The following is a 27,804-nucleotide window of genomic DNA, read 5'->3' on the forward strand; positions in this document are numbered from 1 at the left end:
ACACGCCCTCTGTGTGCCTCAGCGCCTTCATGATGTATATATGTAAGTAAGGAGAATTGAGAGAGCACTGGGTAGGATACAAGCCTAAAGTTCGAATCCAGCGAAGATCAGTTTTTCTTTTCTTTCTCTGATTTTGGGGATGAGTTGCCAACCTTTTACTTCAGCTGATAGCTTTGTGCCTCTGAATTCGGAATCCTCTGCCACTCTGCCTCTGATAATGCATCACAGTGCTGCTGATTGCCTGCCAGCCTCCAACCATGCGACCAATGTGGTGTCAACAGGTACTGACTCTATGACTTCCAATTCCATTGTTTTTCAGCATTCATCATTTCACAATTTTAGCTTTAAAATTGAAATCATTCCAAATCCATTAGTCATTTTCAAACAGACTTGGGGAAATAGGGTAAACGCTAGAGAATGTTACAAAGTATAGCCAAAAAATGAAGCTAGTTACTCAAATATTTTTCTTCACCAAAATGTTTATGTTCATGATTACATATATAAAAGAAAATTATTATGGGGAAGAAAAACATCCAAAACAATATAATTTATGTGTTTGCTTATTAGCAAGTAATCTATATCTGTTGTATCATGACTGACTAATTAGAAAATATGTAACCTGATAACTTCTAAATTAAAACTTTTTTTTGGCAAAACATAAATTAACTAAACAAGTAATACTTTGGAAATTCCGCAGCTAGGAAGTATTATCTCTTATTGTATTTGGAAACTGATCAGCTCACTTAAGGATTTACTTACCTTTTAGCTTCAATTATATGATATCCACTTAAGTCTTTAAAAAATTATAAAACCAGATAACAAGTGAAATTGTTATACAGCAATAATTGTCTCTAGTGGATTCTGATGATGAGAAAAATTAAAGAAACCCCAATAATCTTGTAAGTTTTTAGCAAAGTATAAATTTTAAATGTAGAAAAATATATTCACAGAACTAATATGATAAACATTTAAAATTCTAAGAATGAGTCCTAAGCTATGGTCATTGTCCTCAATACAGAAAAGAGAAGAAATTTTAAGTTTTTAAATCAATTTTCTACATCATTGTTCTAGAATTGAACAAATATTAAATAACTAAAATTTGAGAATTCAAATAAATCTATTTGAATATTAGAAATCTGACATCTCATGGACTGAGAATTTTCAATTTTTGTATAAGTTTTTAAATCAATTTTCTACATCATTGTTCTAGAATTGAACAAATCTTAAATAACTAAAATTTGAGAATTCAAATAAATCTATTTGAATATTAGAAATCTGACATCTCATGGACTGAGAATTTTCAATTTTTGTATAAGGTTTTAAATCAATTTTCTACATCATTGTTCTAGAATTGAACAAATCTTAAATAACTAAAATTTGAGAATTCAAATAAATCTATTTGAATATTAGAAATCTGACATCTCATGGACTGAGTATTCTCAATTTTTGTATGCATTGATGAAGCAATGAAATAGTCATATGGTATTCTATAAAGTTGATCTATAATGTAGACAAGTCCATGAGAGTATAAATTGCTTATGTTAACAAAACTGGAAGAATACATTGCAATTTCCCCCTTTCTGAAATACATACAAAATCATTACTGAAAAAATGAACTTATAAAATTATAACTTTTCACATATACATTGTATTTTGTAATTTATGAATTTTTCAGGACATGTTTTTATGATAAAATTGATAGGTTGAATATAACTATGTCTACAGATACACACTCAACTTTTTTGAACATTTAGATGCTGGGTTCTAGTGAAGTTATATAGCTGTTAAGACAATTTTTCTCATGTATAAATAATTTCCTATTCTACCAAAAGTTCCCAAGATTGAACATTTTATTTGGGATAATTTTACAGGCCAAATTAAAAGAAATGAATTAATGCATTAATATAATGGTAATAATGGAAGTACTGGAAGATAAATTTCATTTGAAGAAAAAGGGACATAAGGTATAATTACTGAAATAATTGACTTTTTCTTGTAAAGCAATAATGAACTCCAAAATACACATAAGGGGTAAATATGGAGAAGGGAGCACCCTGTGATTTCCTACTCTGTAGTAATGTAAAATGATGTTCCATATTGCCTGCTTGTGCATGAAGAGAAGTATAAAACTGAGGCAATTGTCTTTATGATTAACTAGCTCAAACCCCTGCTTTTGATTTATTCATTTTAAAAAACTCATTAAATTAATCTTTAAATTAAATTAAATTATGTAGAATAATTTAATGTATTAAATTTCAATTTAGCATACCTTCACCCATGCCCAAATTTCAAATCAAAAGAACATAAAAATAAATGAAAACCTAGAAGGTTAAACATATAAATATTGAAGAATATTAAGAAGTGCTTCCATTTCTCAAAGGTTCAAGTGGTTTCAGATATGATTCTAAGGATGGTCTGAGACCAGTCTACCTAAATTTGGAGGGACATCATTAGACTAGCTAAAGGTTAAAGAGTTTTCAGTTACAGGTGAACACATTTTTTTGGCCACAACAAATTTTTCTGAGACAATTTATATTGGCTCAGTAAATAGCTGATGCTTGTAAGCCTAAAATATATTAATTAGAAATCTCTTTGGTCTTTTCAAAGAATTCTTGACAGCAAAATATTTAAACATCAAATGTTGTATGTATGTGTAGTTAATTACATATTTTCCTAGTCCATAGTAAGGAATTTAAATTCATCAAATCTTATTATTTAAAGGTGAATTAGGTTTTATATATTAGTTGTCACCTATATTATGATTTTTCAAAAAATTCAGATATTTAGGGGAAAACATTCCATTTCAGGAGAAAGGGGAGGAAGAATGTTCTTAGTTAATTTTTAAATCTCTAAACTTGATCTCAGTTTAAATTTCTATAATCTTCATCTTTATATTATCTTTTACATTTTTTATTTAAAAAAATATTTTATTATCCTTATGCTAAGGGGAATCCAGCACCATAATCAGAATGTAAACAATTACAAATAAAACAATGCCCAAACTATAGCACTATAGCCAACAGGATAAGATAGAATTGAGATTTCTATGGGATGGAGATTCCCAAGAAGGAAATTCCCTCTACCCAGGCAGATAGTACATTTTCTGTACTTTGGGGACTTAGAGAGTTAATTGGACCGCTGAAAACATGAGGAATTTGGCCAAAGATATACAGCCAATATTTGTCAGTGATGGAACTTACAACTAGGTCTTCCTGGCTCTGAAGCGGGCTTTCCATCCATTATGTCATCCTGACTTTGGCAAACATGAAAAAGTTCTCGTTACATATTCCTGTTACAAGAAGCCATCATTAGTCGTGAATGAAGCAGTATCTATACATCGTGGCGTTCCAACTCTCAGAGCCAAGCTTCTCAAGTCATTTTGTGATTTGATTGCCTTGAATAATTTTTAGAAGACTTCCCAAGTGGAATGGTAGAAGTGGCTAAGTGTATTGATTCAATTGTGCAGGTATTAAGATTATGAGCAAATTATCCACATACATGTCTCCTCAAAGGAGTTTGTTAGTTTAATACCAGGCTTCTGATTTTGTTTTCTCCTAGTATAAACTGCACATGATGAATGAGTTTAGTAGCATACGTATGTAGAAAAATTTTATAAAAGTTCCAGTAATCCAGTTTACCTATTTTTATTACAGAATATTTTAAGTACCAGTAAATTTACCAGAAAGGAGGCAGCTAGGTGGCTCAGTGGATAGAGTCAGGTCTTGAGACAGGAAAATGCTTGGTTCAAATCTGGCCTCAGACACTTCCTAGCTATGTCACCCTGGGCAAGTCATTAACCCCAGTTGCCTAATCATTACCACTCTTCTGCTTTGGAACTGGTAGTATCAATTCTAAAACAGAAGGTAACGGTTTAAAGAAATCAATAGAAAGAAACCTTGCAACTGTGTCCTTTTTAAATTCATAGTACATATCTTAGGGGAGGGATCTAGTTCCTAAAGTGCCCCATGAATCTCAATATGCAGCATCATCATCGGGTTGCTGAATAGCTTGGAATTACAGTGAGGTTGCAGTCAAGTAAGACCTTTAATGATTATCATCTTTGAGAAATAGAAACACCTTATTCTTGATTGTTCAAAGGTGAATTTCATACAAATGGGAAGTGATTAGAAGTGATTAACTTTTTAAAAAAGTAACAGAACAAATATAAATATATATATATATAAATATATTTCTGGATTGAAAAGAATATGTCTTGAATCCTCATACATTTTCTTACCAGTCCCGTCTATTTTGTCTTTGATCCAAACTCCTAAATTTTCGCACATGCATTTCTCCATGACAACTTTTGGAAACGCATCAGCAAGCCTTCATTATTCTGTTCCTTCCTGCCATTATGGAAACCAACAGTCTACCTATGGGGTAATGACAGGTAAGAGAGTATAATTTTATCCGATGAGTTTTCAACAGGCCAGATTAAGATTCAAGATGTCTGAAATTACTGGGTGAGTTTAATTTGGGATACGTGCCCAGAAAGAGTGCATATATACTGGCAAGTGTATATTCTTGTCCCTGGACAAGAGTCTATTTTCTATATTTTCAATATATTTCTATATTTTCAATACATTCCAACTATATTTTCTAATATTTTGAAAAGCAACAATTAAGTAAATATAGCCATCAAAAACAACCAAAGGGAATTGCAAATTCATACATTTTTCATAGCTTCTTTCCAAAGAGGAACAAAAATTGGAAAAATTATATTAAAAAAATTAATGATCTCATCTTTCAACTGAAGAAGCTGGATGTAAAGATACAGCCTAGGACTTGGAGTCAGGATCTTGCGTCATAGATAGCAGCTGGGTGAAACTGGACAAATCATATAGCTTGACTCTGTTTCCTCCACTGTAAAACAAAACTACTAATAGCGATTATTTCAGAGAGTTATTTTGAAGATAAAATGAGTTGACATATGCAAAGTGCTTTGCAAACTGTAAAGCACTCCAGAAATACTCGATTTCTTCTTCTAGATCCGCAGATTATCTGTTCTAGATGTTCTTGTTGCAGTCAGTATAGGAAGCAGAGGGAAATATTTTAGAAAGAAACTATCTCCAGGTGGCCTTCTATGGGTATTCCCAGCGATTTAATCAGTGTATTTTGAAAGCTTCATATTATGAGTGTGCTGTGATTTTACATTTCAGTATGGCATTTTCCTGATAATTTATAATGTAGCAAATCTATTCTCTTGGTTTTGGGCTTGAGAGGCACCTCCGTTTTATTCTAAGTACACAGAGCACGCAGCCAGTCCGTCTGCTCTGCTCCCCCCTTTTTATGGGCTAAGCTATCTCGGGATAGGATTCCTTCCGCCATTGTGGTGTGGCTTTCTCCCTAGGCGTTTTCCCGGATGGACATGGACTTTCCAAATGGGCTCAGTGGCCCAGGCTTTACTGGGGGCTGCCTACCTCATTGCAGCCCGCCCCCGGCAGTGATCACTCACTTGTTTTAAGCTTAGGAGCATCACTGCCCCAACACCCCCAAGGGAAAGTTCTCTCTCAGCCTGAAAAGTGGCAAAGAATAAATCTCTCTGTGACGAAGACCCTTCTCTTCCCCCGACAGCCCGCATGTGCTGCTAAAGCCTCGGTTTCCATTTTCTTCCCTCCACTGGCACATCCAATTGAACAATTCACTGCGGTTTTGATGGCGTAGGCATTATGAGGAAATTTAGGGGAAACGTCCAGACCCCCGTAGCCTAGTATGCCACTGAGAGGCTGCCCTCTTTTCTCCTGAGCCCCGGAAAGGTCTGCTTTGGGGTGAAGACCCCCTATTCTCACCAAGAGCAGCCCTGGTGCCTGTTGGCTTTGGCACCATTTCTCCTGGGCACTCTGGGCGTGCTCTGCTCTGCTCTCCTGGCATCACCTCCGCTGCTTCTTGCTCCCTCTTTTTGCACCGTTCTCTGGACTCTCTACAGCTCCAGTTTCACACTCCCAAGGTCAAGTTTCGTGTGTCTCTAGGGGGGCTCCATCACTACCCCAGAAATCCCTGAGAACTTGAAACAGCCGGGGATGAAAATGCAATGCTTGCCTTCCATCCATTCTTCACTCTCCCCTGCTCTTTTGGGTCTGGGGGGAAAGCAGTATCTTTGAAAGCAACCGAAACTAGGAAGACTTGAGTTCGAGTGGTGCCTTGGAGGGGTGCAGACTACTGCATATAACACTGGACCTATACATTCCAAAGGAGGAAGCTGTCATGGCAAAAGTAACTTCCTATTCTGGGAATTTCCTTTAACCAAAGGAATCTCTGACTCACAATCTGTGTCCTATATATCCACCCGTCCAAGTGCTCTTTCCAGGAGCTCCTCATAAAGGAACATTCCCTAATATTCATGAATTAAAATCCAGCCTTAAGCATTTATTAACTGTGCTAACCTGGACGGGCCATTTAATGTCTGCTTGCCTCAGTTTCTTCTGCAGTAAAGTAAGATAATAAGCACATCTCCCAGAAGAGATACATCCACCGAAATCATTCCTGTGAAGCAGACAGCACAGTACCTTGCACATAGTAGGCTATAGAAATGTTTCTTGTTGCTCTTATAGTTAGTTTTTGTTTCTATGACTTCGTTGTCCTAAACTTTAAAACTGATTATAAATTCCTCCTTGCGATTCATTTTAGTTTTGCTCCTCTTTCCTTTATATCTTATGAATATATATTAGTCAAATAGGGAGACATGAAACAATTATGAAGCAAGCTGCTGGGAAACCAGTTTGATTCTCCACCTAGACACTCTGATAGCAGTGGTGGCCAGCGAGGCAAGGTAAATTATGGATAGCTTAAAACTGCACAGAGACTTGTAGGACATAATGTATTTGTTGGAGAAATGGCTTTGCCAGAAACAAGCTCTCTGGTGCAAGTAAATTGTAATATTACCAATCAAAAAGCTGCTTAAAAAAAAAAAGGTCCAAAAATAAATCTTTAACTAATCTGATCAAAAATAAGAGAAAAAAATACCAACAAAAAATGAACAAGGTAGGGGGCATCTGGGTGGCTCAGTGGATTGATAACCAGGCCTAGAGATAGGAGGTCCTGGGTTCAAATCTAGCCTCAGATACTTCCTAGCTGTGTGACCCTGGACATGTCACTTAACTCCCATTGTTACCAAAAACACTTCTTTATTCAGGACAAGGGAGAAAATGCTCCTACACAGAGAGATGAGTATACATACCAATAATACAGCAAGCACATCTCTAAGACTCTGGGAAAATACTCGACAAATGGAAAGCCCATCAAATTGAAGAACTTGGAGCCTTATATATCCTTTAGGGAATATAAGCAGAGAATTACTTAGAGCTTGAAAAAGAGGCTGTAGCTTGAGGTTAGGGTACCTAGGAGAACCCCAAATATCATAAAAGAAACCAAGAAATGAAAAGGGTACTCAAGATCTGAGTATCTCCATCACTTCCATTCAGTCTGTTTAACAGCACATTGTTCAGTCTGGGACAAAGGTCAGTCTGGAAGTTTTTTTGAAGGCCAGTTTTCACAGGACAGAGGTAAATTTGGGGTTTCACAAAATAAGATTGTTAGAACAATATTTATGTTTACTCTTACCCTCACATATTCTGTGTTTTTGTGGGAGTATATGCCCCAAATTTGGGGGGAAATGCTTTATAATTACATTTCTTGCTATGCCCTTTGAGTAAATCCTTTTTCTAAAAAGCCAATTTAGAATACTGTCTGATTATTAAGGGGAAGTTTACCAGTTGGGGCCTGGGGTCTGTGTAATTGGGAGGATAGCCACCCCCAAAACGATCCCAGAAAAGTAGCAACCAACCTCTGGACATTTAACCTGTCGGTGCCTATCTGGATTGGGAGAGTAGTATAGGTATTATGATGGTGGCAAGATAAGTTGCTAGGTAATACGGTCTCTCCCTAGGGCCAAGGCTGTTGAAGTACGTATAGTTGTCTGACCCTACCATAAGTAACTACAACCTAAAGTTCTTGAATTCTTTTAAATTCTTTTCTTGATTTTTCCCCCCTTAGCACTAGCTGGCACTCATCGCTTTAGCTATTTAGAGAACCTCTGGTACCATACTTCCCTCTTCAAATTTAACATTGGAAGATAATCTTTTTTTATTCCAACAAATAATTTCTTCTGTCGATTACATGAACTTTGTGACAACTATTTTCAGCATTTGGAGTTTTTTTTTTTTCCTTTAACAATGGAGTTTTAGAGGTCTTGGGCTGGCAGCTGATTCCAAGCAAATATTAGCTCTCTATGAAACGTTAAGTTGTTAAACTTATATGTAAACCTTTAGCTACCAAAAGCACTTATTTCTTAAACTATGAACTTTAAAAATGGATTATTGTTTTTCTTCCTCCTTTGTTTTCTTCTTTTACCTCCAGAATGTATTTACACTGACTCTAAAGATCCAAGCGGAGGCTCTTGGTAAAATGTAGTTGTTTCTTCTGCAATGAGGAACTTAGAAATTCTTGTTATAAAAAGGAATGAAAAGCGATGTAAAATACTTTATAAAGTTAGATTTATGGAATCAAAATTGTAAAATACAGAGAACCCTTCATGATTTTTCCTCATTTACTTATTGTTTATCTTATGTGCCAGGAAATACCAAAGTGGTGTTTTCTCTTGTAAGGATTATTTAGGGGATGCTGTTTGTTGGTCATGAGCGTTGGGGTTTGTTGTTGCTCATGAGAGGATGGTGTTTGTTGGTCATGGTGTGATGAAAAGGTAGGCGTCCAGGTGGAAGGACTCCAATGGCTCTCTCACTCACTCCTCCTGGGTTATGATACAGAGGGTAGAGCGTAGGAAAATGTGGTTCCCCAACAGTAAGTTGGTGATGGGCAGTTGAAGGGAAGTGTCCCCTGTGGAAGGATGGCTGAGGTACCCCCAAAATAGCCAAGCACAAATTGGCTAGAAGACAAGCCTTCTCCAGTCCGCTGGCTCACCCTGGGAGGGATCTTGACCAGCACTTGGCAATGGCTGATAGTAACCCAAAGGCTCTTCCTCAAAGTTCCTTAAATAAATCCCTTTCAACTATCTGACTGCGTGTTGAATAATTTAGTAACACAGGTATCAGGGTGTGTGTGGGATCGCTTAGAGGTTATTGGGGTCCCTATTTTCTAAGTCCCGCGAGGTCCTTGGTTCTGACTGCTTCAGAGCAAAAATCAGAATTCCTCTTCACTTCCCAACTATCTCAAACTAAATTAAATACTAAAAGGCTCAAGGGGGAAGGGAAAGAAGGTGCAATAGGGCTGAGAGAGGGTCCCGCTCTCAGGCAGAGTCCAGTGAGACCTGAATCTCTCCGTAGATGCTATTAGAGATATTAGGATGTAGTAACCCTCCTCTGGAGAAGTCCCAGGGTTAGTCAGTTGGAAAACCTTCAGTTGGCTCTTGACAAATCTCTAGCAAGCTGCTTTCCTCCCACCTTGAGATCCAAACTCAAAAGCCCAGCGTTCCTCTCGGAGCTCTCCCAGGTCCTCATTCTTCTCCCATGATCCTCTGCTACCAACAGTCTTTGCCTGCCAATCATGTCTTCTTCCAGCGTTCCATCTTTACCTTTGCATGCTGCTCTCACAATCTTAAGATTATAAAATGTAATTAAGTTGGAGGCTAATATGAAAATGATGAAAAATCTATTCAGTCTTAGAGTCCTTTCTGAGCTATCAAAGAAAGAACGCCCCAAATTTTGTAGAGATCTAACATGTTTTATGTCTATGAAAATTGGTCATTTGTGTAAGGTATGATCATTCTCGGGGACCAGAATAAATTGTTTAACATTGTTTACTTTATTGAATTCTTGGATTTCCTTGATATTCCATAAAGCTAGTATTCCTGTAGTGCTTTAAGGTTTGAAATGTATTACATTTGACTTATTTGTTCCTTACAACAATCCTCTAATATAGATGCTATTATTATTCCCATTTTATAGATGAGGAAACTGAGGCACAGAGACATTAAGTGGTTTTGCCTCGGGTCACATAGCTAGTATGTGTCTGAAGCATGTGTCTCAAGTCTTTCTGACTCCAAGCCCTGTGCTCTGCCCATCGCACCACCTAACTGCCCCTCAATTCCTACAAATATAGCTGAAGAATGTATAGTCTGGAAGGAATATTGAATAGAATGCCTCTGTGTAATGCACTGGTTTGTGCCATACACTTTGTGCTGTTTAGTAGTCAATCTTACCGTTCATTTAACAAGTTGGATGACTGCTGATGACACACTCAGGTACTCTCTGCTTGCCTTTCTGTCTGTACAAAGCATTTAGCAATAAAGAATTGATTGCTTCCTTGCATGCTAGACTATGTAATTCGGTAGCAATTCTAGCTAATGGCATGTAATGTATTAACATTGGCAAAACACTCCACATAGGCTGTCTCATTAGATGTGCACCCCAGCCCGTGGGGGCACTGTGGCTATTCTGCCTCTCTTTTCTCCGACTTTTTGACAGATGAGAACGCTGAAGCCTGGGTGGAAGCAGTTGGGGGAAGAAAGGGCATAATATTCCATATAGCATCTGCTTAGTATGTGCCAGGCATTGTGCTGAATGCTTTATAAGTATCTCATTTTGTCCTCACAACTGGGGGAGGTAGGTGCTGCTATTATCCCAATTTTACAGTTGGAGAAACTGAGGGCAGAATCATGGAATCTGTCAGTACTGGAGGGCACATGTGGAATCAGGTCTTCCTGCCTCTCGGTGCAGTGACCTTCTCATAGTTATCCCCCTGGGAAAGAGGGAAGACGGGGTTCTAAACCAGTTCTTGTGAGTTCCATTGACTTCTCAGATACATGTCAGACTTCCAAGCAATATTCCACCCAGGGAGCAGCCCTCCTTCCCCTCCCTCTCTCTGCCAACATGCAACAACGCATCTTAAACACAACTCATTTAGGAGTCCAAACCTTTCCACAGTAACAGTCAGAAACAAATGGGCACTTTAAGATTTATGGGTGCCCCTCGAGGTTGTAAAATAAAATGAAAATGCTTTTTGAATCTGTGTGTGCCCCTTTGTTTAGAAACAACAACAGGCAGCCTCAGCCTGGCACGGATGATTAAGTGTTCTAAGTATTATTCTTAGAGAGAAATGGCACGAAAGTGCTTTATGATTTAGAATTTGTCAGAATTCTGACACATGATCAGGATTATCCTTTGCTACTTGACAAATTCAATGTCTAGAATCTGCACTCCCTGCCCCCCAAATCCACAGAGGCGACAGAAATGGAGCAGTCAAATACAGAATTTCAGACATGAAAAAGAAAGGATATAAAACGGCATAAATGGAAACCCAGTTCTGTCATTTAAAACCTCTCCTCAGTCCCAAGACATTCGGGAAGCATAGTCCCTTCCATGCAATCCCAGAAATCATTGTGTCACCTACTATAAAGATATGCTCAGCATCACACTCTATATGAAAATGAAGATACCAACGAAACGATATTTCAAATGATGTGACTTCATTTTAATGCTGTTATTTTATTGCATCCACTGGGAGGCTCATATGCAGTGAGGACATTTCATTAATAATAGTACTTTGGGACAGAAAAACAATCGCTGATGTGCTACATTAAAGGCTGTCTGGTTAATTCAGAGTACTTCTTCAAGACAGGAGATTGCGTGTCAGAATAAGCGCTTGGCTGTTTTAGATTTGGCTTTTGTCTGGGGCTGTGATTCTATTGTTGAGCAAACTCTCTCCATCACTGCAGAAGGGCACTCAGCTGCATTTAGGGTTAGAAAGTCGTCTGTAACGTTGAAATGGTAAGTGACTTGTCCAAGATCATTGACTTCTGCCTGTATATAGACGAGGCAGAAATGGAGCCCAGGTCTTGGCATGTCCAAGACCAGTTGTCTTTTCTAGTTTGAGCTCTGGCACTCACTAATTTTAGGCTGTTAGGTTGAGTCTCAATTTTTTTTTCATCAGTATAATTAAAATATTGCATTGGATGAATTCATATATACCTTTCCACTCTGTCGGGGATTCAAAATACCTACTGTGTAATTTACAATAGCTACGAGTCTCCATTCTTGCCTTAAAGTTACCAATAATACAGCAAATATTTATGAAACTGGGAGCTATAAAACTTAACTATTAATGGGATTTCAGGAATAGTTAGTGAGTACTTAGAAAGTGAAGGAGGCAGCTAGAGAATATAGTGGATTGAGTGCTGATTGTGAAGTAAAGAAGACTCATCACCGTAAGTTCAAATCTGGTCTTAGACACTTACGAGCTGTGTGACCCTGGGCAGGTCACTTAACTCTATTTGACTCAGCTCCTCATCTGTAGTATGAGCTGGACAAGGAAATGGCAAACTGCCTTAATATCTTTGCAAAAAAAATCTTCAAATGGGACCATGAAGAGTCAGATACTACTGTAAACAACTAAACAACAACAGAGCAAGTGTGAGTTAATTAAAAATGAGTCCTATTAGATTAACTTTATTCCTTTTTGAAAAACTGTGTTTTTCCTCAGGTGTACTAGATACATAAATATATATATATATATATCATAGACATTTTCTGCATTGTTGCATGGTTTATAATTTTGAGGCATAAGGAATAAACTACTACTCTAGAAAGCAGATCAGGGGAATACCTAAAGATAAAACTACACTATGAGCTATGTGTACATCATTAACTATAGTTGCTATATCATGAGACTCATTTTTCATTCTCATCCAGAGATTGAATGAATTATTATCCAGACTTGCCAAAATGTTGCTAGTAAATGTCCAATTTCCCATGATCAATCAATTAGTTTTTCAGACTAAAGGGTTGCATTTTTGGATTCTTAACAAATGAGTTCAAAATACATTGGAACTCTTCAGAATATGTTAATATGTTAGAAAATTGTTTTCAAGTTTTCTGGGCTGTAGATGAGAGTTTTCATAGGTGACATACATCATTTTTAGTAACAAAATCATAGGACAGAATTTTTCCCAAAATTCCTTTTCAAAATGAATTTTCCTTAGTGTTTCCCCCCAAAGGCAGGTATTATCTTACTTACGGTTAGAACATCATCTTGGTCTGATGTTATAAATATAGAGAGAGCTAATATGAGAACTCCAAAAATTACTTTCCAATGGGCAAGTAGTCAAAGAATATGAATAATAGTAACCTCGTATTGACATCCATTTAAAAAATATAGCAAGATAGTAATAAGAAGAGAATGTAAATGAACACAATCCTAAACTTTCACCTGATACCCAGAAAAATGACAAAAGTGTCAAAGTTTGAGAATGGTCCATGGACTCCATTACTAGGGATATTAAACAAGAAGATCAAAGACAGAAAGGAGAGGATAGAGGTTTTTGGAAGATTTTACTTGTTTATTTTTTTAGCATTTTCTAAGTAAATACTTAATGGTGAAAATTTTGCATTTTTCCAATAATTCAATCAAATGGCTCACTGTATTGCAGGTCTTTTCTTCTGTCTTTTCCTCAAATACATATCTTATTCCTTCTGTGTCTTGTTTCATGAATCCATAAATTCAGGAAGTTTCTAGATGCTGATTACAAGCAGTTAAATCTTTTAAATACTCAAGCAGATCTGGAATCTCATCAATTTGGCAGGGTTTTTTTTCAAATGATTAATCAACTGATCAACAAGTATTTATCAAGTATGTAACTGTGTACCAGGATGTACACTACAACAGTTTTAGGTTAATGGAGATAATTCCAAAAGGTTGGAAAGGTTATCAGTCTCTTTTACCCATTCCTCAACATAAACAATGAATCCTCTACAAATGTATAATTATATGGTAGACATAATGCCTTGGAGGGAGATGAAGGGAAAGCTTACCTGCTTCTCTAGGACAGCACAAAGAACAAATAAATATAGGAATATAGGAAGATATGCTCAATGTATTAACATTTAATTTTCACTATATACTTTTCTCAATCACTTTTTTAAAGTTTGGACGATAAAAACAGCAAATCAGTCCCTGATTTATATAATGCATTTTCAAATTTCTGAAGTGTAAATGGCTATACTAAAAATTTAACAACCGTATTTCAATGTGTGAGTTGGTTCCAACCTATCCCTAAGTGGTGCCACTAAAAGATGAAAGACACCCCAACACAAAACTTACCTATGTAGTAAGAATACCAGAATGAGGGGCAGGTAGTGGCTCAGTGGATAGAGAGCCAGTCCTAGAGATGAGAGGTCCTGGGTTCAAATATGACCTCAGACACTTCTTAGCTGTGTGACCCTGGACAAGTCACTTACCCCCAATTGCCTAGCTCTTACTACTCTTCTGCCTGGGAGCCAATACTTTATTGATTCTGAGACTGAAGTTTTTTTAAAAAAAGATGAAGGAAGAAGGAGAAAAGAAAGGAGGACAGGGAGATGGAGGACAAGGAGATGGAAGGGAAGTCAAGGAAAAAAAGGAGGAGGAAGAGGAAAGAGGGAAGAGGAAAAAGAAAGAGGAGACAAATGAAAGGAAAAGTGTGAAGAAATGTTGTAACGGTAGACTTTATTAGAAATTAGATATATGGAAATCTAGGCAAGCAGTTGATAATGGAAGTTTGGAAGAAGGAAGGATTTTGAGTGGAAGATAAGGAGTTCTTTGTTGGCTCTTTTGAATTTGAAATACTGACAGGACATCCAGTTTGAGTCTGAGTTGTGCTGTAAGTACTGGCGATCAGAGGAGATGTTGGGGGTGGTTCTATAGAGCCGTGAATTATTTACCAAGACATAATAATTGAATTCATGGGATGTGATGAGAAGACTAAGTAAAATAACATAGAGGGAGGAGAGAAGAGAGGGCAGGACAAAACCTTGGAGGAAGTCCATTATCAGTAGGGATGAGGTGGATGAAGATACAGCAAAGGACACTGTGAAGCAGCTATCAGACAGACAATAGAATCTGGAGAGAGAAGTCATAAAAACTAGAAAAAAGAGTGCTTGAAATCTGAATGATAACGTTGAAAGGAATAAACTGAAAATCCAATTAAAGCAAGTGCCCCTCACTATGCAAAATATAAGGATTATGACAAACCCTAATGAATACAAAACTACTTTTAATTAGGAAAACAGTTTGTCAAGATGAAGGCTGTCTTGTAGTTGTAATGGACAACAATTAGCAAAAATAACATTGACAATAGTAATATCAGTTTGGTACTTTACTTGGCTTCATTTCTCCAGGTAAAGCATTTCATATATCAGCAGCATCTTGAACCATGTGCTAAGTTAGAGCCATCAAAACAAGATATTGACTAATTCCAATTTTTGTAAAGACCACACAGTACAAAGGCATGAGGAAATGGGCAAAAATGCAGCAGCCCCTTCCCTCAAAGAGCTTTCATTTTGTGGGGTAAGAAAACGTGGACGTAAAGACATAGAAAAAGGATGTATGCTAAATGAAATACGTGGTAATTTGGGGAAAGAGGGCACGGCGAGAAACTAAAGACTCTGGGTAGAAGGTGATACTTGTACAGTCTTGAAAGAAATAAGGAAATCTAAGAAGGTGAGAACAGAATACAGTAGAAGTATGGGTGAAGACTGAGCTCCTTCAGAACAGAGATCGTCTTTTCCTCTTTGCATCCTCAGCACTTGGGGCCAACGCCTGACACGTAGTATGTAGTTTATAAATAGCTTTTGATTGAATGACTGAGACACAAGCGGTGTAAACCAGTTGACAGACCAGAGAGGAAGAAGGCCAATCGAGTTGGACAATAGACTGCAGGAAGTGCTGTAAGGCATTATAATTCTGGGAATTGAGGTTGCAGACAGGAGTTTAAAGGCCAAACAGAATCATTTCTCTTTAATGCTAGCAGTAATTGGGAGCCCTTGGAATTCATTGAATCGGTAAGTGGGGGACCTTGGGGAAAGGGAGTGAGTTTTTCATCCCCAGAGGTCTTAAGTGGAGGCTACATAACTCTTTGTCAGTAGTACCATAAAAAGGATTTACACTTTGGGAAGGAGTGAGACTTGGGCTCTTCCAATTCTGCATTTTTATGATATGAAATGCTTCATTTTGACAAAGAAAAAAATGGCGCAAGTATGTGCTATGTTGATACTTTTAGTGAAAAACCAGGACATTCTGGAAATGTAATGATTCAGGTTGGCATCAAGAAATTCCTCACTCCTTGGGAATGATATGATAATGAAAAAGATTGCAATGCAAATGGTAAGTCTATCTTTGCTGCATATCCTTGACTCTCTCTGCTATCCTTACTTTAATCTCCATCTTGGTTTGAACCAAACCTTCTCTGGCATCACCACCTGGATGAGCAGTCAATAGAGAGAAGGTAAAAGAAGAGTGTAGACTTGCAAGGACCTTAGCCTGTCTACTCTGGTCCATGGAGCAGTTGTTTTCACTTTGTCCTCATTCCAATGTATTATACTCAGACCACACTGATTGCCTCTTGGCATGGCTATGCCAACCATGAAGAGGAGGAAGCCTCAGAAAGCGTTATCTACTTCTATATCATAGTAAGCTGTCTTTGTACCTCCAATTTTGCTTCTGAGTGAAAGGTGGCTGTGCAGTGCTATCCGACAGCGGGAATAAAATATTGATGCTAAAACATCCCCCAGAAAAGACTGTGGCTGGGGGAGGGGGGTGAAAGGAGAGAGAACACAGAAAGGACGCCTGTTTCTGACACTTAAGTCAGCACTGCCTCCTTTACCTGGTCCCGCTTCATTCTTTTCAAGGGTTCCAGCCCACAAGCCCAGGACAGTTGCCAGCTATTTCCTTTCAAGTTTTGTATCCTGTCCCTGATCCAAAGTGATGAAGGAAATCAGTTCTGCACGAAGCAAATCTAATGCTTCTCTTTTTCTACCTTTATTTCCTTTCAGTGATTTATATCCCTATCCAAACCCTAACACAGATGTACAGAACAATTTTCAGATTATGTACTGGGTTACTTATTCCAGGCCAATGAGTATGCTTTGTGCTATAGGGAATAATAAAAAAAACTTCTCAATCTGTTTAAATAGCTACATATGCAAACAGGTATTGCCAATGGGTTTGGGGGCTTAGAAGGACTTCAGAAAATGTTTATTACATCCTTGATGCACATATGTTTTTAAATATTCTTTAAACAAACAAAAAAGTAGCCTGTAGAATAGAAAAAAGACCAGATAGCTCTCAAAACAAATGGGGTTTAGCATATGGCTGGTAATGACTTTCTACTGCAGTAACCAGACCATTATCTTGAATTTAGCAGGTTTACTATAACTATTTGTAGGGTTGAATTAATAGGGGAAAATACCCTTTTTTTGTCTTGAAATGTGCTTAGCAGAGACATTGTTTTTCATTTTTTTTCTTGAGTTTAGCACCAGAATGAAAATGGTTTAGCTGAAGAACACACATATTTTTCCCATCAGACACTGGCAGTACTGTTTGTCCTTTACTGTATTAGATGTCAGGAATCTTGGAGACAAATTCAGTGCCCTTTTGGAACTAGTGGGTTTATTTCAGATACCTGTTGTCATCTACTCATTTGAAAAATACTACAGCTGTTTGCACCTATTATGTTCAAGGCCCCCTGTTTAAGGGGATCCTTTTTTATTTTACCCCTGGGTGTCTTATTTCACATTATGTTCAAAGTAGTAAGCCACATCAAAAATGTGAAAGATGCTGGCTGGGGTGATGTAGTGAGGAAATAAAGTTTGCCCCCACAAGTTAGTTTGCTAATGAAATCAGACGTAGAAAACTGCCATTATTCAACTGAATAAAGTGTGCTATTAAGCATAGGCTGCCATTTATATATCTAAAGATGGCAAATAAGATCATTTCTGCATAATGCAGTTTTGTGGAGCAAAGATAGGTCTAAGCAGGACTCAAGTGTGAATCCCAGTTCTCTCACTAACTAGGAGTTGTTGTTGAGCAAACCACTTAGCATCCTTCTGACTTCTATTCTCCATCTGTAAACTGGAGATAATTACACTTCCTTGTCTAACTAATGAGGTTGTTGGGGGGATTCAAGGAGGTAATGAATGTGAGAGCCCTGAAATAGAGATGACTACATATTCTATGTCATCTATTCATAGCTGTTTCCCAGATTTCTCCAAGCTGATAATCTTGGGGCATTTTTTGTGTTGGCCATGATAAGTTTACTGTAGACCATTTGGGTTACTGCCCCTCTCTCAATGATGCTTATGCCACAGGAGACTATCAAAAGCTTCTCACTAGCCCTCTAGCTGAACTTGTTTAGTTGAAGGAGCTGTCCAGCACACCCTCCAGTCAGCATCCCTAGAGGATTCTGTAATAGACTTAGAGAGAGGAAAAAAGGTATAAAGTCGGTAAGACTGGCAGAGGATGATATGACTATAACAGGCAAGAGTAGCATTAATGGAAATCAAATTCTTTAAAGGAGCTGATAAATAAATACGGCTGGAGATGAGGGAAATGTTTGCTAGAGACAGACATTCACCATGAAGAGTTTATGTAAAAGAAAAATTAATTGACATGAGTTAAATTTGGGCTAATTACATCAAATGACTTAGCACCTGAAAACTACATGAGATACAATCATGACACATGGAAATGAAAGAAACTCACCCCAAGAAGTCTATGAAAATATTATTAGAAAACAGCAACCTAACACTAAAACATGAATAAAATCAACTCAACACTGTTGTGGATGATTAGTATTTATTCCAATATAAGTAAAGCTTGTATAACACATGTGTACATAGATACATGTATATGTAGAAACATAACTAATTAACATTTAACTCATCGATTAATTTCCTTTCACATGAACATTTCATTTTTCATCCATGTTATCAATTACCCTGGGCAGATTTCTTGGCGGCTTTCAAGTATTCACAGTAAATACCATTACAAAATAATTGCAAAGAGAATGTTCCAATGTGATCTCTATTCCACACTCCCCATTTGTGTTGGCCAAATGGACATATCTAGTTCTAAATCTATTATCCCAAATTTCTGAGTATCAAGGTAGAAGCACTAAGTAGAAAGGAGCCTTCCTGTCAAAGCCTAGCAATATAAGAGGTAAAACTGATACACCTAAATTCTATTTCTCACCTTTATTTCCTTATTTTATTTCTAACATTTCTTATTTTCTTCCTAAAAATAAGACACTTCATTGTGTGGGTGATTATTTTTAAACTAGTAGTCCATAACAATTGTTCTCAAACTGGGATCAGGAGATCTGTGAGCAGATTTCAGATGTTCTATTACTTTGGATGGAAGGGAAAAGGTACATTTCTATTTTCACTAACCTCTGCCTGAAATTTAGCATTGTAAATGTGACCCCCCCAATTACTTCAGTACCAGTAGTTTTTCCTAATTTAGTTGTTTTGTGATCATAGATTTTCAACTTTACTAAAAATAATCAAAATATAATTCTATCTGAAGTATTTCCTGTATCTTAATCATGTAGGTATTTTTTGTAAGCCTAATTTTAAAGGCATCATTTAGAAAAATCACATCTCCCCCCTTTGCTCTATTCTGTAAAGTTGTGGTTCAAACACACCCATGTTATCTGATTTGACTGGATTCCTGAGGGACTATACAAATACCTGGATTCTTGGGGGGACTATAAATAAATATGTATTCTTGGGGAACTATAATCATATCTGAAAAGCTATTGTATCTTTAGAACAAGTATTTGGGCATATAAGAAGGCCATTCACAAGGGTTAGGGTCTCCTGGTCTTGACTGTGGTCCAGCTTCATTGTGAGACCAACCCTCTCTCAATAAACTCACTTCTTTTTGTCTTGGAGACTTGTTTTATCTTGTGGCGTCTGGGCTAATCAATGTTTGCTGCAGCATTTTCTTCAATTCTGAGAATAAACAACCAAACATTATTCTAAGAGAGATCCATAGATGTCAAGGGTCCATGGCACAAAAAAGGGTTAAGAATTCTTGGTCTATAAGAACCAGAGAACCACACAAAACTCTCTTTGAATGCTAAACATTGCTAATTTTCTCACCTACTTGCTCCTTTTTCTCAATTTAGCCTGTTTTACACATCACATTTCAGCAAAATTCAATGCTTCTGCACATGCTTTCAACTTTTAAATATGTTTGTGAGATAATCAGGCAGCATGAAATTCTGAAGCAAATATTTTGAGTCATTTGCTGAAGATGATTTTTTATTTTCTTCTTCCTTTAAATGTTAATTATTTGTACCCATCAGCAACATGGTTAATTATTCATTATTTTTGTGCAACAGAATTTTTCAGTTGTATAATCCACAGTTAAATGTAAATTGGAAGTGATGAGTGCCACAAGATCATGATTGTAAGGGAAAACACAAGCCCAGTGTTATGTCATTCTGTCAATCAGAGGAGGAGGAAGCTGAAAGGCTCCATATTACGGACAGGCATTTCTCCAGGATCTTCATGCCTTCTTTGGTCAAGACAGAATGACAGTAACATCCTCAAAGCCCTGCATACAGATTTTTCTATTTCAGGAGGTAGAATACTTTAGCACCGAGAGCATAAGGAAACATTTTTATTGTCTGTTTGTTTGACCCTGCATGAGGGACTTAATTAACCTTTCTGTATAGTCAACTCCAGTACTCATGAGCTGATCTTCCAGGATTATTCCCCTACCTTCATCCTATCTTTCTTGCAACCCATTAAATGGATAATTAGGAAGTGAGTCAGTTTTATTTCAGAATCATCCCTTAAGAAATAAGACTGGCAACTAATTATTATATAGCTTTTCAAATTCTTTATTATTCTATAATCACTGCTAGAATCTTCTTGCCAATATTAAAAAAAATTCTCATGTTCTTTTCGCCCTTTTTTAAAATTAGTCATGATTTTTATCTACAGGAATATTCACATTTGAAATTTTAAAATTATTGACCTTTTGTTGAATGTTGCTTGCTTGAAAGAAATGAAACCTTCAATGTGGGGGGGGGGGGGAAGCAGAATTAATTCAACTAAAAAACTTACTAGGGCTTAGGAAAGAAGAGAGTATCTGTATGTGTGTGTTTGTGTGAGCAGTAGCAGCAGTAGCCATAATATCAGTGTTAGTATTATTACTAGTAGTGACTGTAGTACTACTGGTAAATAGAACTTTAGTAGTGGTGGCAATGGGGTAATGAGGAATTATTTCACCTGGTTCTGTTTTTTTTTTTTTAATTCTAGCAGGTAGCTTGACACCTTGCCTTTATAAGTTTCCTGACCATGCCTTGAGTCATGGCTTTCCTCCCATGCATCAGCCTCTCCTGGGAGATGACCCCACAGCTATTGACTTTAAGCAGGAATTCCGTCGAAAAAATAAATCAGTTGAAGAGCCAACTGACATGGATTCTCCTGAAATCCAAGAACTAGAAAAGTTTGCCAATGAGTTCAAATTGAGAAGAATTAAATTAGGTATGTATTTGCTAAGAATCATAGTTGTGTCTGCCATGGGTCTCAAAGTTCTGTTGGATTTAAATAGCCATACATGAATGAGCAGGGGGCAACTAGATGGCACAGTGGATAGAGTGCTGGACCGGAAGTCACTTTGCACAAGTCACTTAATGCTGTTTGCCTCAGTTTCCTCATCTGTAAGATGATCTAGAGAAGGAAATAGCAAGCCACTCCAGGGTCTTTGCCAAGAAAGCCCTGAACGGGATCACAAACAGTCAGACGTGACTAAAACCACTAAACAATAACAAGCATTAAAAAAACCCAGGGAATATTATTCTATAATCATACTGTTGGTTAAAGAGTTAACTAAACCCCTTTCTGCCATTTTGCAGTGTCACCATCATGGTACACATGAATGTCCTGAATGATGTTCTCAAAAACTTTAGCAATGCAGAGAAGAGATGACAATGCCAGGTTCTCCATGGGCTACACTCTAAAATAATTGCCCGATTCTCAATTGTGATGATGGAATGTTAAAATATTGGCAAATGTCAAATCATTAATTTTATAGAGCAGCATATATTGTTGTGAACCTCATGGGTAGGAACCCCATATTTGATTTTCAATGGAATGATCTGAAAAATTGGCAAAAAAGTATGCTACGACCCATTCAGTTTAGATCCATTGATTAGGACATCTTGGATCATAAAGATGTAAGATGATGCTTTTGCTAAGGGGGGAGGGCAAACAACTGAAATGCTCGAATGGGGGAAAAATGAACAAAGCTATGTAAATCTTAGTAAAAGTATTAACTGCTGATAAGTTTGTGGCAGTGTACATTGTTTAAAATATCATAATACCTTCCTGTCTTCCTCACCTGGAAATTTATTGAGGGAAGGAAAGAATTACAGCCATTCCACCATTTTAATTCTAAAAGTAGCTGTAACTATTTGCAACTGCTTAAAATGGGGAATCTATTCAAAATAGAAAAAAATAAGATTGTTCATATCATCACAGTAGTCGTTTATATTCTAGACTATCATTGTCATCTTTGAATGGACAGTAATTTGTTTCATGATGACATTCATTGTTGTGAATCATAAGAATTCAATTTTTGCCTTAGGCACAGAAATATTATGTAATTACAGGGAATTGTGAATATAAACAGCAGCTGGCATCTAAATAATATAGAGTTTCAGTTTTCTGTTTATATTAACTGCTGATATTGTTCATCTGCTTTTTATATCTTATCTCAACTTGTAGTACAGAGTGGTTCTGGATCACTATGGTGACACCATTCCTTTTGATGAGAGATCAAAAATCATTTCCAGCCAATGGAATAAATATGCTCAACTATATATTGAATTATGATTTATAGTAATAGCTTCCTAATAAGCATGTTACATAAAGGAAATAAAAGACACTATTTCTAGTCTTTATTAGTACCAAAACAATTCACATTTTAATTTCTTGGTTGAGAAATTAAATATTTTGTCACATCATTGTTGTCATCAAAGTAGGGAAAATATATTTATTTTTTGAGTATCGCGAACATTATCCAACACAACATTACCAAACTATGTTAACTGGATATATATTTATCAATGCAAAACAAGATCTTTGGCTTCAAATATCTCTGTGAAAGAGGTGACAGATTGTTATTCTATTTAGCTAAATAATATAATTGGCAGATATAGCAAGGGGAAATTTCTTCCCTTGTGTAGACAAAAAGTATTCCATTTACTGGATGACTACAACCTTATGTTCTCAAAAGCAGATCAATGATTTTTGGTTGATGTTTTCATTTCCAATACTTTTCAAGTCCTTGTTGGAGTCTATTTAATAATTTGGAATAATTATGCATTGTTCATTATTAAGATAATTCATAAACAATGTTAATAATAGACAAAGGAAGTGAAGATTTTCCTTAATGAAAAATAATACCTCTAGGTATAGGGGAAGGCAACTTGGAGTTTTAAAAAATATTTTAATAACTGCTCTTGTTGTTCAGTCATGACCAATACTTCCTGACCTTTTTTTAATGTTTTCTTGGCAAAGATACTGCAGTGGTTTGCCATTTCCTTCTCCAGTTCATTTTACAGATGATGAAACTAAGGCAAACAGGAATAAATTATTTGTCCAGGTCACACAGTTAATATCTGAAGCCAGATTTGAACTCAGATGACTCTTCCTTACTCCATTTAATGATAATAACAATTATTATCATTATTATAGTAATAATTACCATTTATATGTTACTTTAAAGTTTACAAAGTTCTTTAAAAATATTTATTTATTTATTTTGTATGAAGAAGAGATTATTACTGTTCCCATTTTACAGATGAAGAAACTAAGGCCAAGAGGCAGAGGCTAAATGAGTGGTCCAAGGTCACACAACTTGTTGGTATGTGAGACTGGATTTGAACTCAGAATAAAATAAATAACAATACAACAAAAATTAAAACATTATTCCAATAATGAGAGTTCATCACATACAGAAATTGTTAAGAACACCTGCTAGTAAGAATTAAAATAATGTTGTTGTTGTTCATTTACAGGCTACACTCAGACAAATGTTGGGGAAGCTTTGGCTGCAGTACATGGCTCTGAATTCAGTCAGACAACTATTTGTCGATTTGAAAATCTGCAACTCAGTTTTAAAAATGCTTGCAAACTAAAATCAATATTATCCAAGTGGTTGGATGAAGCTGAGCAAGTAGGAGGTACCATAGCTACATTTCTGCAGTTTTTAGAATTTTAAGCATATCAATAATTCCTTTGTGGAAAGATTAATGATAAATGAAAATCTTCCCCCCTTTTATTAATGTTAAAAGAAACTTTTATGGCATTCTGCTATGTCAGATTTTCTCCTTAAAGAGAAAGAATTCAGGTATAATAATAATTGTTTTGATGGGAGACTGCATTGAGCAATGAATGAATAACATTTGGGGGAAAAACATTAAGGAGAAATGATAGCAGGTAAGGATGTGAAATTGAAACTCATCAGATTCTTAGGTTCATGTCTCTACTTTATAAGTACAAAATATGAATGCTGTCATGAATCTGTTCTTCATATCAATGAAAGAATTCTACAATGCAACTCTCCTACGCAAAAATGGAGTCATGTTTGAGACTGCTTATTAATAAATTGTTAAAATAAGTCCCACTGATGTTTTAAATCTTAGAAGAGTTATTTAGATATGCAAACTGCTAAAATCGAAAATGGATTTCGTAAAGTTATGATTTAGTTTCATTTTTTAACTAGTCATCAATTTATTCAGTATTAGATGGACTATTTGGCACAGACATCATAAAAATAGTATATGTTTTAATTTTATAATGTTTTAAAGAAATTGAATGCCATAAATAGCTATTGTTCTCTGTATATGAATTCCTTTTTGTTTTTCATAAATATAGCTTTATACAATGATAAAGTGGGGGCAAATGAACGGAAAAGGAAAAGGCGAACAACCATAAGGTTAGTATCCATTTGAGATATTAAAAGTTGCCAATGAAATGCACTAATCTATTGGGGGCAGCGTGTGTGTATGTGTATGCATATGTGTGTGTGCATAAATTTATTTCCCTAAGTGCTGCTACCTTGGTTTGATCAATAGTCTTTAGCTGAAGTGAAGCCTCTTCTTCAAAAAAGTAAGACTCCCCTCTGGTGTTTCTTATTTTCCTTAGACCTCAAAGAGCCCCTTCAGCTCTTTTAGAAATGGTTCACCTTATATGGTCATTGGAATACAGCAAAGCATTTTTTTTCTCAGTCAGGCAGGAAGACAATAAACATTTTTTATTCAAAGATATATTTTCCCAATAACAAATAATAACAATTTTCCAAAATTATAAGCTCAAAATTATCTCCCTCCCTGCCACACGTCCCCCTTGGAGAAGGTAAGCAATTTGATCTGATTTATACATGTATTATCCTGCAAAACATAATTCTGAACTGGTCATCGTTATAATAGAAGACTCATATGAAACCAAAACTCCAGACTAAAACCCTAAATAAACTGATGTGGAAGACCATGCTTTGGGCTGCACATGCCTCCAACAGCTCTTCCTCTGGAGGTAGAGAGGATTCCTTGTCTTAAGTCCTTCAGAGACAGTAGCATTTCTTAAACTGCTTCAGGCACTGTGCTAAGCATAGCCTACAAAGGATACAAAAATAATGCTTGCCTCAAGTGGCTCCAAATCGAACAGAGGAGTGAAGGTTAGTTGGCTCCTCAAATCTTTGCCATAGGGGCTAAAATATTTTGGATCACAAACCAGTCAAACAGCTGGAGACCATGGGCACTTGGTCTCTGGACTCCTTCCTCCTGCTGGCAGGGCACCTATTCTTGTACCAAAGTTTTGATTTTGATCACCAAAGAGGGAAGAGCCAAGATGGTGGCTTAGTAGCCACAGAAAGTCTAAACTGCTCTGACAACCCTTCCAAACTGGCAATTAAAAACTGCCTCAAAATGATGGGACTCAAAAACAAACACCAACATCTAGATTTAATTTAGGACTAGAAAATCTCCTTTAATTCCAGGCGTTTCATGATAGTCAACCTGTATTCCCAGGTAAACCATTTAGGATACATGCCAACAAACGTCAAAGAATTGTGTGGGTTGGATGTTCTACCATCTCTCTTAGTCCCCTAAGAAAGATACTCTAAACCTCACAAACAGATGAAAGCAAGATTTTTTATTTTAATGAGGCAAAACTGCTTTAAAGTTATTGCTTGTGCTTTAATTTTCTCTTTTCTAAATGTCTGACTTTTACACTGAATTATGATTGGCAATAAACCTTTTATTCTTTGAGTTGTCCTATAATCGGGGCAGAGATGAAATGAATTTTGTAGATCATCTAGTTCAACCTCTTCATTTTGAAAATGAGGAAACTGAGCCCCAAGAACTTCTCAAGATCACATAGGGGGAAGATTTGGGGTACAAATTGAGAGAAAAGAAATAAATGTGGTTAGATTGGAATTTTTTCCTGTTATCACTACATCTCCCAAATGTTTTAGATTTGTATATATGTTTAATTAAAAATTCATCCCTAAATCCCCAAATCCCTAAATAAAAAGTCATAGAAATTCATTTCCCTGGTGAAAAATGTAGTGCCCTCTCCTGGTAGTTTAAAAAAAAAAAAAGGAGGAAGCCATTGATCTGGGATCCTCTTGCTCTCTGGCTGGATTTAAAGATTAAAGAGAAGCTAATTTTTCACCATTTTATTACAAATCAATCTTTTGATAAGCAAATTTAAAAGGGTTCTAATGTTCCAAATATTTTCAAGTATTTAAAAATCATTTTCAGATCCCTTTGGGGAATTTAGCACCGAAAGGAATAGACATTTGGATCTGCCACATCTTACTTACATGATACATTTTCCCCCCAGCATTGCTGCTAAAGAAGCTCTGGAGAGATATTTTGGAGGACAAAGTAAACCCTCTTCTCAAGAAATTATGCGGATGGCAGAAGGTCTGAATCTGGAGAAAGAAGTCGTGAGAGTTTGGTTTTGCAACAGAAGACAGAGAGAAAAAAGAGTGAAAACAAGTTTACATCAGAATTCATTTCCATCTATTGTTAAATAGCATCATCCTAAGTCTAGATGAGAAGTGGATCTCTCCAGCATTCATTTTCCCTACCAAAATTTGGAAAGTAGCTATTTGGGTTGCTTGTTCCCAACATAATTATGGGAAGTAAATTAATACATTATCTAATTTATTTCTCTAAAATAATTGAAAACTGATTATTAAAATTGTTTTTCACTTAAAATATTTTTGTTCAAAAGACGATGCATACATGTTAGGCTAAAGATGTCTATTTTAAGGAATTCATGTGTTGTTCATATGTGCAGACCTGTTAGTATATATAAGTTTGTTTTCACACAGTCTGCCTCCATTTCTAAGCTTTCAGGGGATCAGAGAGACAATGAAAGACTTTCCAACAGGAAAGAGTGATGAGCAAATTCTGTAACTTGGGGTGTTGGTCACATTTCTGTGGTCCATTCTTACACTTTCTTTATATCAAAATTTCTGCACTTCTTTAAAGATTTAGTTGTGACTCATTAAACAGGCATATTTTACACTTTTTGGCTAATGCCTTCATCATTTATTTCCTGCAATTGAAACGTAAGGGATCAGTTGTATAACATTCAAGAACACCGAGTAAAAGCGCTTTATGAGTTTGCTAGTAACTGTCCCCGACTCTTTGGAGCCCAACTATGGCCCACTTTTGCCATGTGCACACCTGCACACAAAAGCGGCTTGTTTATTGGTCCAGCCACCCTGGTATAGCCAGGCTGTTCTGGTCTGCCATGTTGGTGTCCTGTCAGAAAAGGTGTCACATTCAATGTCATTAGCAATAAGAAGCCCGGCTGTGCCCGGGATTGTTTCCACGTAGCAGAGCAGTTATTTAGTGTTCAAGGATGCACTGTTTGGACCGTGGAAGCCGTGGCGCTGGGATGGAAAACCAATTCAAAGTAACCTGTTGCTTTTCCTGTGTGCTGTGTGTTTGCCTGCGTGGCTTTCTGTAAATGGACATTTAGATGTGGATTCTCTAGATTGTGATTTAAG

General features: G+C 36.6%; 1 protein-coding gene across 1 annotated transcript; it reads left to right on the forward strand.

The window, feature by feature from the left end:
- On the forward strand, nt 1–27,804 carry POU1F1 (POU class 1 homeobox 1). The gene is made up of 6 exons (XM_056807139.1): nt 1–281; nt 4,241–4,390; nt 21,036–21,260; nt 23,798–23,962; nt 24,657–24,717; nt 26,625–27,804. The coding sequence occupies exons 1-6, from the start codon at nt 140–142 to the stop codon at nt 26,818–26,820; spliced, it is 939 nt and encodes a 312-aa protein (XP_056663117.1). The 5' UTR covers nt 1–139; the 3' UTR covers nt 26,821–27,804.

This window comes from Monodelphis domestica, chromosome 8 (genome assembly GCF_027887165.1).
Source record: "Monodelphis domestica isolate mMonDom1 chromosome 8, mMonDom1.pri, whole genome shotgun sequence".
In the NCBI taxonomy this organism is placed as follows: domain Eukaryota; kingdom Metazoa; phylum Chordata; class Mammalia; order Didelphimorphia; family Didelphidae; genus Monodelphis; species Monodelphis domestica.